Source organism: Tursiops truncatus, chromosome 4, assembly GCF_011762595.2.
Source record: "Tursiops truncatus isolate mTurTru1 chromosome 4, mTurTru1.mat.Y, whole genome shotgun sequence".
In the NCBI taxonomy this organism is placed as follows: domain Eukaryota; kingdom Metazoa; phylum Chordata; class Mammalia; order Artiodactyla; family Delphinidae; genus Tursiops; species Tursiops truncatus.
The window spans coordinates 115199877-115217335 of NC_047037.1; the positions used below are offsets into that span (position 1 = coordinate 115199877).

General features: G+C 38.9%; 1 protein-coding gene, 1 long non-coding RNA gene and 1 pseudogene across 5 annotated transcripts in view; 1 reads left to right on the top strand and 2 right to left on the bottom strand.

Annotated features, from left to right (window-relative positions):
- Positions 1 to 17459, top strand: part of LOC117312180 (uncharacterized) — a 105335-nt gene that overhangs the window by 80782 nt on the left and 7094 nt on the right. For 2 of the 3 annotated variants that reach the window (XR_012331565.1, XR_012331566.1), the window contains exon 4: positions 1015 to 1111. This is a non-coding gene — a long non-coding RNA (uncharacterized lncRNA). Of the gene's footprint in view, positions 1 to 1014; positions 1112 to 10990; positions 11321 to 17459 lie in introns of those variants that run through there. The other variant, XR_004526436.2, reaches the window with a different exon arrangement.
- LOC101336383 (glucose-6-phosphatase 3 pseudogene) lies at positions 7386 to 9034 on the bottom strand (annotated as a pseudogene).
- The window catches only part of SAMSN1 (SAM domain, SH3 domain and nuclear localization signals 1), a 127607-nt gene continuing 124311 nt past the window's right edge, over positions 14164 to 17459 (bottom strand). For both annotated transcript variants that reach the window (XM_019923246.3, XM_019923247.3), the window contains one exon: positions 14164 to 15028. In XM_019923246.3, coding sequence (XP_019778805.3) covers positions 14826 to 15028 — 203 coding nt within the window. In that variant the 3' untranslated portion in view covers positions 14164 to 14825. The remainder of the gene's footprint in view (positions 15029 to 17459) is intronic.

Consider the following 17459-nt stretch of genomic DNA (forward strand, 5'->3'; position numbering starts at 1 on the left):
ATCATAGAGGTTAGTCTGTGATCTTATGCAGGTGTAGGGTATTTCAAGATTAAAATGACTTTAATTCATCTAAAATAACAAATTTGTTGGATAACTGAATTTTTTCTTTATCAACATTTCAGTACACATTAAAATGTGGGCAGCTTCCTAATTATTGACAAAAGATAGTAGATTTTTATTAATAGAAGTTTATATTCTGCCTGATTCATATCTCAGAAATGCACTTATAAACCTTAAATTTAAATAATTAGCCTAGGTTTTGAAGAATTTGGGGGCTTTGTTCAGGGAAACCTACCCTAGACCTCTAAAAGCATAGTAAACACAACATTTATAAAGGCAGTATAAAAGAGACATTCTATGAAAATCTATATAAATCAGGGTCCCCAGAGTCCTTTTTAAGACTCAGGATAAGGATGTAATTTCTCTCATTAAACTCCCTTGGTATGAATATGATAGTTCAATATTTCATAAATATTTAATGAATTATTATTTCCTACAAGTTTTGAGTGTTTGGACAATTGAAGCTTTGTTTGGAATATAAGTCTGGCTGTGTGGGGAAATGGGTAATTATAAATGCTTGACACTGTGTCTAGAAAACATCTGGGAGAAATCATTTCTATGCTTTAGAGAGGCCAGGAAGGACGTTTAAGGGGATTCTTTATGGTATAAATTTGAGAGTGCCCAATGAGGGTGTTTCTTCATTCTTAAAGTATAATTACTATTAAAAATAATATCACTAATACAAATAATGAAACTGACAGAGGTAAAATGCTGCAGAAATCATGCTAGGTGCCTTACTTGTTTAAGCTACAACTCTGCAATGGAGGCATTAACCTCTCTTTTTACATTGGAGTAAACTAGAGCTTAGATGCTTAAGAACTGAAGCAAATGAGTGTTGAAACTAAGTCTGATCCCAAATCTCTCACATTTCAAAAATGCATGTTCTTAAGTTGCTTAATGTTGATTTCCTGTGCTGAGGAAAACTTATTTTTTCTTTTACTCTCTAAAATATAGGTAGATCTTCGCATACTGGTTCTGGCGCTGTCTCACCAAGGAGCTTCCGATAACTGCCAGTCACATGGTGACAGTTATGCTTGATTAAGCAGATCCAGTAAGTACTTGATCGACTTTTTCCCATAAATGCTGACATTCTGCAGCCAAAGGGAAAAGAACACTTGCCATTATTCTAAGCACTCTGGCCCGCGCTCTTGTCCCTACCAATAATACCTGGCTCTGAGTTTCCTAAGACTAGTGTTACCAGATTCTTAGACTCAGCCCGATTCCAGGGTTGCTATCAAACATTTCCTTGGGTAATTTGAATTTTTGAGGTCTGTAAATCCTACAAGCAGACAGGTGACGATTTATGAGATTTGCAGAGGTGTTTGGCAAAGGGTCATTGTTGCCATTGGTCATTCTATCCCTGATAATTCATTGCTATCGATTTTGAAGTCTTTAAAAGGTTCCAGAATTCTCTAAAAATACATAGGAAAGAGTGCTTTGAAAATTATAAATGTATGCTATTATGAGAATCTAAACAATCTCACAAGATAACACGAATAACACACTGATTTATAGTCCACTAAAAAGATGAATTTAGCGATGTTTTTCAAAAGATGGATCAGAATCACTCAATGAGCTTGATACTGCTCTGGGCCCTATGCTCCCTGCCTCAGACTATTATACTCTCAAACACAGAGTATTAGGGGAATGTAAGTGGCTTAAGATAGTAAAATTTAATTTTATGTGGTACTCTAACTTGGGACAAGCAGCATTCCTGAATGGCTCTCTCCAAATATGACTCAGGGGTTCAGACTTTTCCTGTAGTCTCCACAATTCAGAGTTCTATAATTCAGAGTTCATTGCTTCCAGGTATATAGATAATGGGGTGGGGAAGCACAAGAAAGATTAAGGAAAACCTAGTGAGGGGAGGACATGAACCTCAAAGAAAGATCTTATGGTCCAGGCCTTAACTTTGCCCAGAACTTGTTACTTGGATTGAATGCAAGAGAGCTCATAATATGCCCAGGAGCCTAATAGACACAGTTTGGTGAACACATAGCATTTTCTCTGCCTCATAGATTATGTGAGTAAGGCTGGGTAGAGCAGAGAAAAGCAAAATCAAGTAAGCATGAAAAACTTTGATCATAATAGAATTTTAATGGGTGCCCAACAATGCCTTCAGAGTTAATATAGGCCAGTGCAAAGAATATATGATCATAATGTGACTTTTAGGCAGATTATTTTCATTTTTATAATCTATAGTATGGTCCTTCGGAGAATGCAAACGGGGACTACTGATAAGGAATACCTGAAACCAGGGCGGGCTTTATGGGCATGTAACCTGTGTTATTGCACAGGGCTCTGCTCTCACAAAGGCCCCATATTCAGGTTAATGCTCTCCTATTGCTGTCTTAAAATTCTTAATAGTTTTGAACAAGGGGCCTTGCATTTCCATTTCACCCTGGGCCATTATTCTAAGCACTCTGGCCATCTCCTATTGTGTATCTGGTCCTACCTGAAACTCATGCCTTACCAGAGACTAAAACTAGGCTCAATGAAAAAATGAAGGTACAATCTTTAAGATGCAGTTAATGCTAACTGACCTTAAATTTAAAGAAGGCAAATTACAATGGCAAAGCTATATGTGTGTGTGTGTGTGTGTGTGTGTGTGTGTGTGTGTGTGTGTGCGTGTGCGTGAACATGTGCCCATGCAGGGTGTTTTTTTTTTTTAGGACAAAGTTTATTGGGAGCAATTTGTTTTAATTGATATTCATCAAGCATCATTCCATTGTTTATTGTTAGCTACTCATGTGAAGAGTTGGTTGATGTCTATAGCACAAACATTTGTTTCAGATAAATGGGCATTTCAGTTGGGTAGGTTTTAATTAAGCAACCTTTATCGTACAAGTAGTTGTTTTTGAAACCATGAGAAAATTACTATAATTTGCTAATTCTGTTATCCAGAATCTGAAAATGCTGAATCTTGTCTACTATAACCTTGAATATGATTTTGACCATGAATGACCCAAGCATTTGGCAGCAAAATAAGGAATAAGAAACTTTTCCAACGTAATGCGTTGAATTATTTTTCTACTGCATATACCTAGGCAGAGTTTAACTCTTCTCAAGCTCATAGAATTCTTTGATTCTGAAATGAAGGATTTATTTTAAAATCCTGCTTCCACGCCACTTGCCTATAGTGCTATTCTAGCATATCACATTGCGTAGGGATTTATTTATTTACACATTTGCCAAGGGAGCACACTAAACTCTTAACTCCTTGAGAACAGGTGCTGTTGCCATTTATCTTGCTATTCCCAGAGCTGAGAAGAGTTTCCAGGCACCTAGAACATGTTCAATAAACATTTAATGAAGAAACTAAGAAATAAATAAATCGTGATAAAAATATCATTTTTCGTTCAGCAAAATAAATATTTCCAAGTCTTAAGGAAGATTTTGGTCTTAATAAAACCAAAATCAGGATTTTTTGTTTTGCAAGAACATTTTAAACTATGCTCTTTAGCCCATAACAGCTATGTTTCTTCCAGGTGGGGATGAAAGAAAGCATACTCTTATTAAGTGAAATCTTAAACATCTTAAGGGTAAAAATAATGCGTACTTAACTGTCATATTCAGAAATTCATTATGTTATTGAAGGAGATTTTTGTCCTGTTTAAAACAAAAAAGGCTTGCTTGAATACATTCACACAACACAAGTACAAATAAAGAAGAGTACTGTATATATAGTTTTCAAAGGATATGTATGTTGATATACTTTTGCATTAAACTTGCTGCTAATAATATAATTGTTCCCATGCTCTACTAGTAATGACCATGAATAGGGGTCACTATGCTTTTGTTTAAGTCTGAACGTGGTTTAGTTCAGCCTTACTGTATTAGTATTAGTTTCCTGTGGCTATAACTAACACAAAATCCATAATGTAAAACAACAGAAATTTATTCTCTCCTAGTTGTCTAGGGCGAAAGTCCAGGACCAGTATCACTGGACCAAAATCCAAAGCATGTCTGCAGGGTCACACTTCCTTTGGAGGATCTAGAGGAAAATCCATTCCTTGCCTCTTCCGGCTTCGGGTAGCTGCTAGCATTCCTTGGCTTATGAAGACATCGCTCCAATCATCAAAGCCAACATCTTCAAATCTCTGCTGTGTCTTCACATTGCCTTCTCTTCTTTGCGTGTCAAATCTCCTTCTTCCTCTCCCTTATAAGGACACTTGTGATTGCATTTAGGGCCCACTCAGATAATCTAGGATAGTCTCCCTAACTTGAGATCCTTAACTTAATCACATTTGCAAAGACCCTTTTCCCAAATAAGGTAACATTTACAAGGTCCCATGGATTACAGTCTTCTGTCTTTGGGGGCAATTATTCAGATTGCTACTTTTTCCCTGTTCACTTTTGCATTAATGACTATGTAGTGGGATTCCAGTTGATGTATAATAGTGTACATTTCTCTATGCTCACCGACGCAGAAACGAGGGTACTGTATAAGTGAGTGTTGGAGAACTGTAAACTAAATAACACTTTAAGGAAAATGCTGCCTAAAGAAGCAGGCTTTGGCAAGAAGAGCTCAGAAAGGGAGCTCATAACTTCGTGATAATACCTCACATAAATTAATGTTAATTGTCTCCCCCAAAGCAAGGCCATTAAGCAGGTTATTGCACCTACCTCTAGAATTTATTTTGGTATTTCTTGTGGTCCTACCTTTTCAATGGTATTTTACTTTTTACTTTTTACCCACCTCCTTGACAGTCCTTTCTGGTATATTTCATCTGTAAATATAACAAGAGGAGGAAATAAATGACCAAATAAGCACTGATAAACTCTGCAGCAATCAAAGATAAAAGCTCTAGAAAGACATCAGCATGTGGAGTTTCATTTGGAAACACAGTTCATAACAAATGGAAAGAATAAGTGTGTCTACATTCCCTCGTTATGGACAGCTAAACTGTCAGTGACCTTGTCACTAGCCAGGGAGGAATTCTCTATTTCATTTTTTCCACTGTGTTGAGGTAAGACCCTCTGAACCATGAAAAAGAGGTTTTATTCCTTCAACACATTTTATTCATCTCCTACCATGACAGATATCATGTACAAAGCCCTGGCTAATACAATTGCTTTCTTTCTCCCTGTCAATAGCTTTCCATGTAATTTTTAAGTCTTCAGAATTTTGCAAAGTTGTATGCTTGGTCATTTACAACCGAACCAAGGTCACAAAAGGACAGCTTAGTTGGAGGGGGGAAAAAAGGAAAAAAAAAAAGAGTGCAAAGAAGTTACATAAATGTCCTCTAGCACGTTCCCTGTTCTGAGGGCTAATGTACTGTAGCAATTCATCAGTCATTCTAATAGTCTTTTAACTTCTGTCTGAGAGCCTACTAAATGCTAACATCTTAAATGTTTAATATTCTAAAACATATTTTCATTAATCATGCAAATTATCTGGGCATCCATATTTTACAATAACTCTCTTCAGAGATTGAGGCCTTAGGCTTTGTGTATGAGAGACCCATGTTAGTGAATGATATTGTAGATGAAATATAACTTAAAGAATTTTAGCAATGAAAAGTTGCTAGTAAAGTTTCAGTAGCTATGTGCCATCATGTTTATTAAAAAAACAAAAATTATATTAATGTCAGATACTTCTGATTAGGTAGCAAGCAGTGAAAATATGCACTAGCTTCATTCTATTCTATTACATAGTTGGTGGATGGATGTTAATGTTGGTAGATGGTATATTGTCCTAATAGAAATGACACTATGTTTCATAGCAAAATGGACTGTGGGCTCAGTTGTTAGAAAAGGATAGAATATGAGTTCCTTGCAGTTAGGTTGGCCTGAACTTCACCATGAAAACCTCCATTTATGTTTTGCCAGTCACCCCAATTCCAAGGATTCTTAGTTGCTTGGGAAAAGGAGAAATATGTGGGTGGGCCCCATGAAACAGATGAATGAGGAATTGAAAGAGTAAAGGGCATGAGTTTTGGTAATGTTAGGGGAAATGCTTTACCCTGAAGTTATTTGATTGTCAGCAGGGATGGAGGTTGGTCCTGAAATAGATAGAAGTGACCTGTGACTGTGTAAATGCAGTTGCACTGGAATAACAGAGCAGTGCTCATTGGACTCAAGAACATGACCTAAGTAACTGGAGGTCATGAGCAATTGTGGTGGATCAGTGCACTAGTCCAGCTCCCAACAGGAAACAGATGGCACAATAAAATTAGGGTAATTCAAGGAAAGCTTATTTATAAAGGGACTAATTACAAATGTAGGGGAACCATTAAGGGCTGTGTAGGTAGTGAGAGCTAACAGCCACAGAGCTGTTATTAAATATATGCCTCAGGAGACAAGAGAAAGGAGTAGTTATCAGAATTTGAAGGAAAGAGAGTCATTACCAAAAGCCACCTTTGGGGGACCGTTGATTCAGGGGGACCGCCAGCACAAGGTGATCTCATGGAGAAAACAAATACCCTGACTTCACTCCCCTCTCTCCCTTCAGTCTCCTGATGGGACTTTCCATTCATTGAGCCTAACAGGAACCTAAAGGCACAGGTCAAGAATGTGATCCATACAGGTTATAGCTTCCCTGAGTGGATACTAGGGATTCACATGTGGAGAGTGAGGGTGACATGGGAAGTCAGAAACATCTAATTTTAGTATGAATACCACTTCTTTAGTTATCTGACCAAAATTCATAACCACTCTTTGAATGTGTTTCCTTTTTTAAAGCACTTCTTTTATGGCTAGTTTCTTTCACAATATCACCTGATACTATATTCATTATCTTAACAAAATTTCTAGTAGCAATGCTGCTTCCTCAGTACAAAAGCATTAACTACCTTAGCCTCTGAGTAATCAGATATTTTTTTAAAAAACCCACCTAGCTAGATTCTGAACTGGTGTGCAAGGCAGAAATAGAGACACAAATGTAGAGAACAAGTGTATGGACACCATGGGGGAAAAGGAGGGGTGGTAAGAACTGGGAGATTGAGATTAACATATATACACTAATATGTATAAAATAGATAGCTAATGAGAACTTGCTGTATAGCATGAGGAACTCAACTTCGCTGTACAGTAGAAACTAACACAACATTGTAAAATAACTATACCCCAATTTTAAAAAAAAGTACATAGGGGAGAAAAACCACATAGCTAAATGCCATCCAGACAGTTCATTATTCTGAACTTTATTCTGACTATTACTATAGAGTTTGGTATAACAGTGTGCTTTTAAATATCTGTAATCCGTACTGCTAAAGGAACACGGAAGTCTTCACTTTTTTACATAGTTTGTCTTCTTCTGTTTTTTTTTTCCAGAGCTGTGGAAGGTCTTTATTAGGGCTGTTCTGAGCCCCTCACAGTGTTCCAGGCACCCACTGGTCTTGCTGTTGCCTTTGCTCTTTGGGGACTTGGGAGGAAAGGCAGGAGGAAGACCAGCCTTCCTGGGAGAGAGAAGGCCCTTATTTGGGGCTGAGACCAGGTGGTGGGAAAAGTAGAAAATTCAAGATGAGAGGGGCCTGTTGGGAGCTGGAAGGGGATGGGGCTGCCACCCAGATTGTGGAGGTCATGGAGTGTGGGCTTTGTGAGAAGGAGAGTGGCAGTAGGAAGCGCCTAGAGTAGGAAGAGCGGATGGGTGGTGCTTCCTGGGCACTGAATGTGTGCACCAGCCAGGGCACGAGGGCCAGGACCAGGCATGGCCAGAGGGTGTGCTTGAGGAAATTGAAGATGTAGAAAAGGCTGATCTGAGGGGGTAGCCCAGCCAGTCCAGGGGGCCCAGCAGCCCCGTGGACAGCACAAGGCAGGCTAGCTTCAGGCTGTATCCCAGGTATGCCCTCTGTACCTGGGCATAGCAGGGAGAGTGCAGGGTGATGCCCAGACCCAGGGCGGCCCCTGAGTCATGGCTCAGGGAGGCAAAGGGCCGGCTGTCCAAGTGTACTCACTCAGGCCGCTCACACCACTTAGAAGCCAGGTTGATGGACCGAGAAAGATCCAGCCCCAGTGTAAAGAGAGTCCAACAGATGAGGCTGGCACCCAGCAAGAGGGCCAGTGAGCTCAACCCATAGAAGCTTAGCTCCTGCTCTATGGGCACCTGGGGGTGTGGTCATCAGCCAGCCCAGGACAGCACCAGTTATTAGGCCAGCCAACACCTGGTGAGGGAAATGTGGTAAGAGGAAGACCTGGGACAAGCCAACTGCCAGCAGGAAGGTGCAATAAGCCAAGCTAGGTATCACTCTCACCCAGTGGCTGTAGGTCCGAGTGGCCACCTGGGAAGAGATGGCCATCATTATGGGCCAGAGAGCTGCTCCTGTGATCTTACAGTGTCTGGAAGGGCTGCCTAGACCAGTTTCACAAGAAGAGGGGAACTGGTGAACCTGGGCTGGAGCCTGGCTGTAGTACCCAGACACATGGACCCACCAAAAGGGCTTGCCTCTGAACAGAAACCACATGAAGACAAGGTCAAGCCACTTGGTGATGAGGCTGATCCAGAGCTCTGCAATGCCCACCCAGCAAGAGGCCTAGTAGGCCGCAGGGAAGTAGAACAGAAAAAAGCCAGAAAGTTGACCCAGAGCCACACGTTCTCTAACCAGGGCAGCTGGTTCTGCAGCGCCTCGACCATTGCAATGCCCTCGCCCAGTGTGAACTCTGTGGCGACCAAGGGGCCGGCCCGGCCAGGGTTTGATCAGAGGGTTGGTGATGTGTCCAGGGTCCCTCCTTTGCTGCTGTGAAGATGGATATGTAATATCAAGGGCCAAGATTCCTTCCAGACCAGAGCTTTCTCCTCCAGCACCACTACCCTCCTAGATATTTCGAGATCTCTTGGAGAAAAGGCTAGGGACAACCCCTGCTCCAGGGAACCAGGCATCCCAGGCCCGTGCTGAAGCAGGACCTTAAGTTTGCACACACAGCTGGCAAATCGGTCCATGCCTTCCTTCCCCAGCCCAAGACTCTCTTGCTTGAATTCATCTGCTGTTGATTTGGAGGCTGACAGATAAGCCTCTTGATTTTGATGGGTCATCCCCAAAGGCTTTAGAGTTCTTACACATAGAAGGAGTTGATGAATTGCAAACAAGTATAAGAGTCAAAGTCACACTTCCTCCCAGTTCTAAGCTCGCCTTGCCCCTCCCCCTTTCCATAGTTTGCCTTCTAATTATATTTGTTTAGTAAAATGTTTAACCATTTCTTCCTGAATCGTGGATTCTAAGGTACAATAAAAATCCAAAGGGAAATATATTTGGTGTTATATAGAGAGACAGACTTTTTCCCAGAGCATTTTCAATGATTACTGCAGGAATGAATGAGTAAAGGTTTCAAGAATGAATAGTGGCAGAAAACCAACTTACTATTATACATAAGTCTCTGCAGCCCCCGGGTACAAGTACTTCTGTATCTCCTTTTGTTGAGTTCTCTATTTTTTTATGAATATGCATATTGGGGAAAAAAGGCTTCCATCTGCTCTCTTTTAGCTGATTCTATCACATTTTTGAACTGTGCATCATTATGGAGCTTCAGAGAAAGATGATCCTTTACATTACATATGGATATAAAGGAGAGAAGGAGTTGATGAATTGCAAACAAGTATAATTTATATGGACAAAGTGTGCCAGAAGTGCTTTTCACCCCATTTTACTCTGCAAGTGGAATGATTCCTGCCCATTCACTTGGCCTAGTGCCCAAGAACTCAGAGAGGAAAACCATGCCTTTAGCCTATGCATCAGGATTTCACCTCTTCCCCGTGAGGAAATGGTGCTTTGCACTCAGGCTCACCGGGGCCCCCAGAGGTCAAAAAAAATCTCTGAACACACTAATGTTACATTTTTTAGGTTCTTTTGTCTTGGCTTCTTAATTTATAATATCATACAGATGCATTGATACTCTATGTGAGAAGTTTGCGTGATGGAGTAGGAAAGGGGGAGTAATGAAAAGCTCATATTTTCCTGGTAGCCTCTCTTTGCTCTTTGATTTCCCATGATAGATCATTTGCCCAAATGCCCATAAACTTTGCAAATATTTAAATCTTACATTTCGGGTATCTTCCTAAGGGCTTCTTTGTTGGCTATAGCACACTCGGCTGTGACTCTATACTGTAAAGACCAGGGCTTAAGGTGCAGAATAACCCCAAACCTTTTATTTATTTAATATAGACATTCATTTATATATTTAATCATTTATTCTTCAAAAATGATTATCCCTATCATGTGCCAAGAGTGAGGAGTCAGAGCTAAATACAATATAGCCTCTCCCTAAACTGCCAGGAGTAAACAAAGAAATATTCTGTCATGACAAAATGGTCATGAATCTGTAAAGGTCTGTTAAATCAACTGACTCTCTCTCATTGCTGCTGGACAGCACATTTGTCTTAGCCCTCGGGCATTTGCGTCTGAAGAATTTCATATCACTACAAAACCATGCCAGTATTATGGTAACATGTGCACTGCTTTGATTTTATGTTCAGATATCAGTTTTTATGCACATACTGCATGCATTGTGCTGGTGCTTCAAACACATTATCTCATTTAATCGACAAGATAACGTGGAATATTAGTACTATAATTATATATATTTTGTAGAGGGAAAAAGCTAAGCTCAGAGAATAAGTGACCTACCCAAAGTCACACAGTCCTCAAACCAGGATCTCCGGTCAATGTGTTTAGGTCAACACTGGGTGTGATGAGATGAATTCAGTAGTAAGATAGGCGGTAGCATAAAGTGAGGGTTACTTCTGTCTTATTTCCATAGCCAAAAACCTGGTCAAATTTAGAAACTGCTGTTCTTTTGCCTGTATTTAGTCCCTATTCATTTTGCTTTCAACCTTTACATAATTTTAGCATGACTTCCCACTTTTATGAAAGAGTACTTGAAGTCTGCATGCTGATGGGTTATACAATTTTCTTTATCGGTGGTGGGGAGATGGAAGTGGGTGTGTGTGTGGGGTGATGAAGTATCTAAAATTTCATCATATTATTTTTCTCAGAACTTACGCCTGTAACGGAAGTTTCTCAACATGAAATGTCATCAATTTGGTCTCACTCAGGAAGTTGCAAGGCACGTGACTGTAACCTCAGAGAATTGGACAGTGTCTAAAAGCTGAAAATTTTTAGCTCGCTGTCATTTTAGAAGTTTCAAAAGTTATTTTATTTCTTAATGAATTCTTTTTACAATTTAATTGATTAAAAAAAGCTTCTGATAAAATACTTCAGGGTGAAGATACATGCCTGTTTATATCAGCAATAGAATGGTGGGGGGGAGGAAACCAGAATTTAAATCATCTAAGTTTTGCTCTTATCAATAAAGTATTATAAAGATTTTATCCATTTACCTGAAATGAAATTTCTCTAACCATGCATACTGTCACAACAAACTTGAATCTGTAAATATAGGCTATCCCCGGGATCAGAATAATCACTGTGTTCCAGAACGGTTTTACAACCTTTCTAAACTGAGAGACTCAGCTGCTTCCAATGGAGAGGCTGTGGCGAGATTGTGATGCAGATTATCTGATCCAAAGGGTTTTTATGGCATAGTCTTGGGCAGCATATATATTCCATGTCTAAATATTGTTGAGTGATTAAATAAATGAGTGAGACTGGTTCTCTCACCAGGTTTCAGCCTAAGCCAGTGTAATCATCTGGTAAACATTAAAATGTCAATCCTTGAACCACCTTCACATCTACTCTTAAAAGACTCAGACTCGTGTCTCTCTCCCAGCCAACAGTGGAAGGTCTAAGTCTCTCAACTACCTCACAACCTTGGATGACCTATTTATTGCCTTTCCACTCCTCTTTATCCAGCTTTCCATGGTCAAGAGAAAAACCTAAGGAAGGTGAGGCTACAGCTGCAGGGATTGAGTAGGTAAAGTAAAGGCAGCAGTGCTCCCAACATGTACTTCTACTACAGTGTCCTTTTCGGTGCTGTGCTCCATGATGGGGCCATCCTACCAGCAACTGCAACCTCAAGGTGTCTTCACTTTCCTCCTTTCTTCTCTCTTTGCATGAATCCAAGTTCTCTTCCTCTGCTTCAGTCTCCTCAAGGCCTCTGCAGCACTTCTGCTCAAAAGTATTTCCCTTAATTCTTGATTGGTACCTTCATTTTGAAGGGATTGAAGTTGTGGCTGAGTATGTTTCACAGGTGATATCCACCATTTTACAATCAGGAAGTTCCTTATATGCTTCCCAACCTACAATTTCCTGGCATCTTCATAAAGAAGCTATACTCTCTTGACCTCTCTGAGGCAACAGGTTGATTAAAGTGTAAAAATTACAGTCAGTGGTTGTGCTGTGTCCAAGGAGGCCCTAGAATAATCTCTTTGAGGTAGCAGTCCTACCAGGAGTGGGGCCATGATGGAGCCAGCATGTTGGAAATTTGAAATTGAAACATGATTTCCTGCTGTGGAGAGGGAAGAACAGAAAGAGACATGTGCTTTACTCCTGACCTGGGCACTATATCTGGGATTAACTCTCATGGATCTGGAAAAATATGATCGAGATTAACAGTGTAATATTGTCTCCAAGAATTTAAAATAACACTTTGTGTTTCCTGATTTTTCCTAAGGCATTATGTTTTATTTATTTAAAAAAACTTTTAGGTCACTTTGGAAAGCATTTACCTATGGATTGAGTAGATTGATTTAAACATAAATATGGAATGTGTTGTATGGGAATAATCGTTATATTTAATGCCCTCTAGCAAACAATTCCTAAATGCCCACTCTGTACCTGGTATTACACCAGAGATTAAAAAGACTAAACAACATAACCTGTCACAAGGAGATTACAGTCTCATGTAAGGGCAAGTGTCATAATAAATAAAGTGTAACATGATAAGTGTTGTAACCAACAGAGGTACAAGTTGCTATGGAAACACAAAGAGGGGAACACCAAAGGGAATCATGGAAGGCTTCACAGAGTTAAGTGACTTTGGTGGTGAGTCTCAAGACAGAAAACAGAGGGTGGCTTCTGGATATAGAAAATAGCAGGAGCCACTCCAGGAAAACAAGTAACATAAGAAAAGTTGCCAAGGGAATAGTGAATTCAGGGCATTGCAAGTAGATTATTTTGGCTGGAGAATGTAGAGTGAGAGTGGGAGAGGAAAGGTATGACTCATAGAGTAGGTTAAAAATTGTTGGGAAGGATTTTCTATATCCCTGAGGGTTTAAATATTATACTAAAGACAATGAAAAGCCATTAAAAAATTTTAGGCTGGGAAGTATGTGATTTAATTTTGTATTAGAAGCTTTTTCTGGAGATCATGTGGAGGATGGATTAGAAGGTAGGGCATTGACAGAATAGAAGTCAGTTGGAAAATTATTGCATCATTTCACACATGAGATTATGAGGTTCCAAAGCAAGACAGCAACTATGGGAATAGATAGAAAGCCATGAATATGAAAGTGTTTCTAGAGGTAGGATACATAGGGCTTGATTACTTATTGAATCTGTATGAAAAGGATACATGTGAGATGAAGCAAGAAATTATTTTCTGCTTTGGGTAACTGGCAAGAGGTTGGTACTGTTAAAGAGAGAGGTAGATTGGCAATAAAACAAGAGAGACAAATTTGCAGAGAAAATCAAGAATTTAGGTAAGTTGAGTTGAAGCTTCCTAGAGTGCAGTGGACTGAATTGTGCCTCCCCCCATCCCCTTAAATTCAGATGTTGAAGCTCTAAACCCCAGCGTATGGTATTTGGAGATGGAGTCTTTGGGAGATAATTAGGTTTAGATTAGGTCATGAGGGTGGGGACCTCATGATGGGATTAATGCCCTTATAAGAAGAAACACCAGAGAGCTTGCTGTCTCTCTCTGCCATGTTGGAGGCTATCTGCAAGCCAGGAAGAGAGGTCTGACCAGAACCCAACCATGCTGGTGACTTGATCTTGGACTTCTATCTTCTGAAACTGTGAGAAATAAATTTCTATTGTTTAAGCCACTCAGTCTATGGTGTTTTGTTATGGCAGCCTGAGCTAATACATACAAGTATTTAGGAAGTTGGATAACACAGATCTGGGGTTCAGGAGAGAGACTGAGGTGAGGTAATTGATTTGGAAATTGTATATATATATGTGAGAACTGACTATAAAACCTCGTCTGATAGGAAATATTTTGTCTAAAGTTCTAAGATGAATATACTTTAAGTAACACTAGTCTGGAAAATACCAAATGCACATAGTTCATTTTATTATTAAAATTAGGGTATTTCAAAATTAAAAATATTTACACTTAAAGATGAAAAATCTGTACAATTATTAAAATTAGTTTTACTAAATCAGAATTGACAATATATCATTATCTATACTTTCATACAGATAACAGTGAAGAAATCAACAAAAAATAATGACTAAAACTCCACTGTGGATCAGCATAAAATGTCTCCAGTATTAACTCACACTTTGCTTGGACAATTAGTTAAACAGACACACGCTCTGTTACTATTCATTCAACAATATACACAAATTCAAAACTGGCAGGTATAAAAAAAGGAAGTTTTTTTTTTTTTGCAGAATTATTTTGCACTTATAAAATAAAGCCAAATAAGGCTTATGTCGCACATACCAAAAAATTAAGCTATCCTTTTTCTGATACAGGTAAGTGAAATATTAACACGTAGCATTTAAAATGATAAATATACATATTATTTACAATAATTGGGAACATTAGAGATATGAGCTTTTATGTACAATCATTCCTATTAAAACATTTTAACTTCAGGTTGTATCTGCAAATACTTCCCTTCCTCTCCTTTTTGATCTTTTATTGATAGCTCAAGAAGAGTTAAAATAGAACACATTTGTAGATGTAGAGTTGATAGTATGTATTCAGCCGCTTGGCTCTGTGATAGTAATCTTCTGTACCATGTCGGACAGATTTTCAGACTCCAGATCTTCTTTACCATTATCTGAATTTTCTGATGAGATATAACAACCAGAGTCCCTTGGGCAGTCATCTAACTGTGACTTATTTAAGGAGATGTCTGGGCTTAAGAACAGGGACACGGATTCATTTTCTTGCTCCTGAATAGCTGTAAATGGAAAAGAGGGCAGCAGTTAGGCAAAGCCAAGAAAAGTTTTGCTCATATACTCATTCATCTTTGAGCTATTTTAACTGTTCCAAACTTGACTTCATTACAATTGAAAATTCTGTAAGTAAACAATATGTTTGTTTACTATAAAAGAGTAGTTTGAACTCCAATATTCAAACCACTGTTTTCTTAGAAGACAGTTTTCCCTTTGTTGCTCACTTGCAGTTTCACGGAGTTCATGTGAATGGCTTACATAAGTGAAGATCAATATGGGCTCTCATTTTACATTAATAACAAGTTGCCAAAGAAAGCAGATTGCACCCACAGTGTGACTGATGCCTTGTCCAAATACTCCTTAAAGTAACATTAGAAGAAGTCATTTGTAGTTTAAATGTACAATCCAAGTCAGTAGTGATCTTCTCGAACAGTTCTCGAATCATGATAATGTGGATTAATGAATAAAAAATCACTATGGGCAACAATGTACAATAGGATTTCAATAACCTGGAATTTAACTAATAAAACTTAAGAGTGTCCAGAATTTTCCTATGTTTGCATTCATCAGAAAAGTAGACGTAGAAACCAAGCTGCTTTTATTTTTTTTAATTTTTTGGCTGTGCCACATGGCTTGCGGGATATTAGTTCCCCCACCAAGGATTGAACCCGGGCCATGGCAGTGAAAGTACCGCACCGAATCCTAACCACTGAACCACCAGGGAATTCCCCAGGTTGCTTTTAGATAGAAACACTATGTCCATTGAATCTGCCTTTTATAGTTTGTCTGCTACTTCTTTGTTTATAGTTCTGAATAACAATTATTTATATTCAGAGTGGTAATTCTGTGTCATCAAGGCAGTGTTCTGGATTCAACAGGCATTATCTTTTTAGAAAAAAAAATTACATTAGCGATGTAACGAAAGATATTTCTAAAGAACCTAAGCAGCCCTATAGTTTTACTCTCCTCAAGAATATTAAGCATCAGTGTTCTCATTTTCAATGTGAACTTTCCTTCTTTGCATGCCTGACACCAGTAAACACATGTTTCTCTGTATCATGAGATGGGTTTCAAGGAAAGGAGATGGATCTTAGGCTACCACCTCTCAGCTGTATCAGCATGTTTTGCTATTTCCCCTTCTAACCTTGGGGCTTCTCCACTTTGGAGATTTGAATAGCCCTACATTGGAAAAACATACATTTCAGGGTGGATTAAGACCTCTGCCTTCAGAGGCTATGCACTTCATCCCCTTCCAGTGAGAATAAAGTAAATCCAAACTTCAAAATCTTTGGAAGAAGGAAATTGTGTAATTGTATAATTTTCCTGTAATTTATCTTTTGGAAATCTACCCTTTATCTTGTCTACACATCTCCTGCTTTTAAATGCATTTTCTAGGCTTCGGATATCTTGCCAACATTAGTTTATGGTCCACTGTGTATCCAATTGTTATCAACCTCTATTACAAGAGAGAATTAAGCCCTGGTACCTCAACATCCTTGTACATAATGAATTAAGTTCTTATCAATGTATCTACAATGGTACTAGTTATGTACCTTTCATGGAGGAATTGAGTCACTTAAATTATTTTCTGTATCATGTGGTTTATATGGGAAACACAAGTTGAGAAAGGTTGGAAAAAATGATAAAAATTTCTTAGTTCACTCATTTTCAAAATGAATCATAACAGTTCTTTTAACCTTTTCCTCAAAGTTTTCATTTGCAACGATGAAACCACATTTATGCCATTCTTCTTAATCTTCTCCACATTTGTCACAACTTTATTTAACTGTGGACTCAAGTAGCACAAATTTAAGTCTAGTGATGTTATAACTAGTTCTAGGTATAAGGACCTTAAACTTAATATACACCTATTGTGATTGTTATTTTAAAATGTTAGCTATCATGAAGCATTTTCTCTTTATTAGCTATAATGACCTTCAGGTTTGGGGGCATCTACTTAATATTGACTAGTCTTTATGAGTATCAGTCATTCATTTTTGTTTCCAAGCCCTTCTTTTATGAAAAGGCAGCACTGAAATGGGACCTCATTCTTTAAGGAAAAGCTTTCTCCTCTTCCTTTGCTTTTCGGTCTTACTGCCACTGAAATGAAAGAGCCAGCCCTGTGTTCCATTAGCCAAGTGTTTCCGGAAAAGGCCAGAGGAATCAGTCTTTTTGCAATGCTTCTTGCCACATCAGCAGTGATCTCCATATTTGGAATGTGGTCCTGTTAGTCAGAATGGCTGTGGGGATAAGGCTGTATTTCCTCAGTTTATATTTGGGCCCATTGCCTCAACACAAAATTGAAAGAACTGAGTTCCTACCCACAGACTGACATCCTAAACATTTGGACTTGGCATAATGAAAACTGCTCCCAACACCGTGTTCTGTTTAGGTTGATTACTGATGGTGGGGCTCTCTTCAGGGTGTAAAACTTAG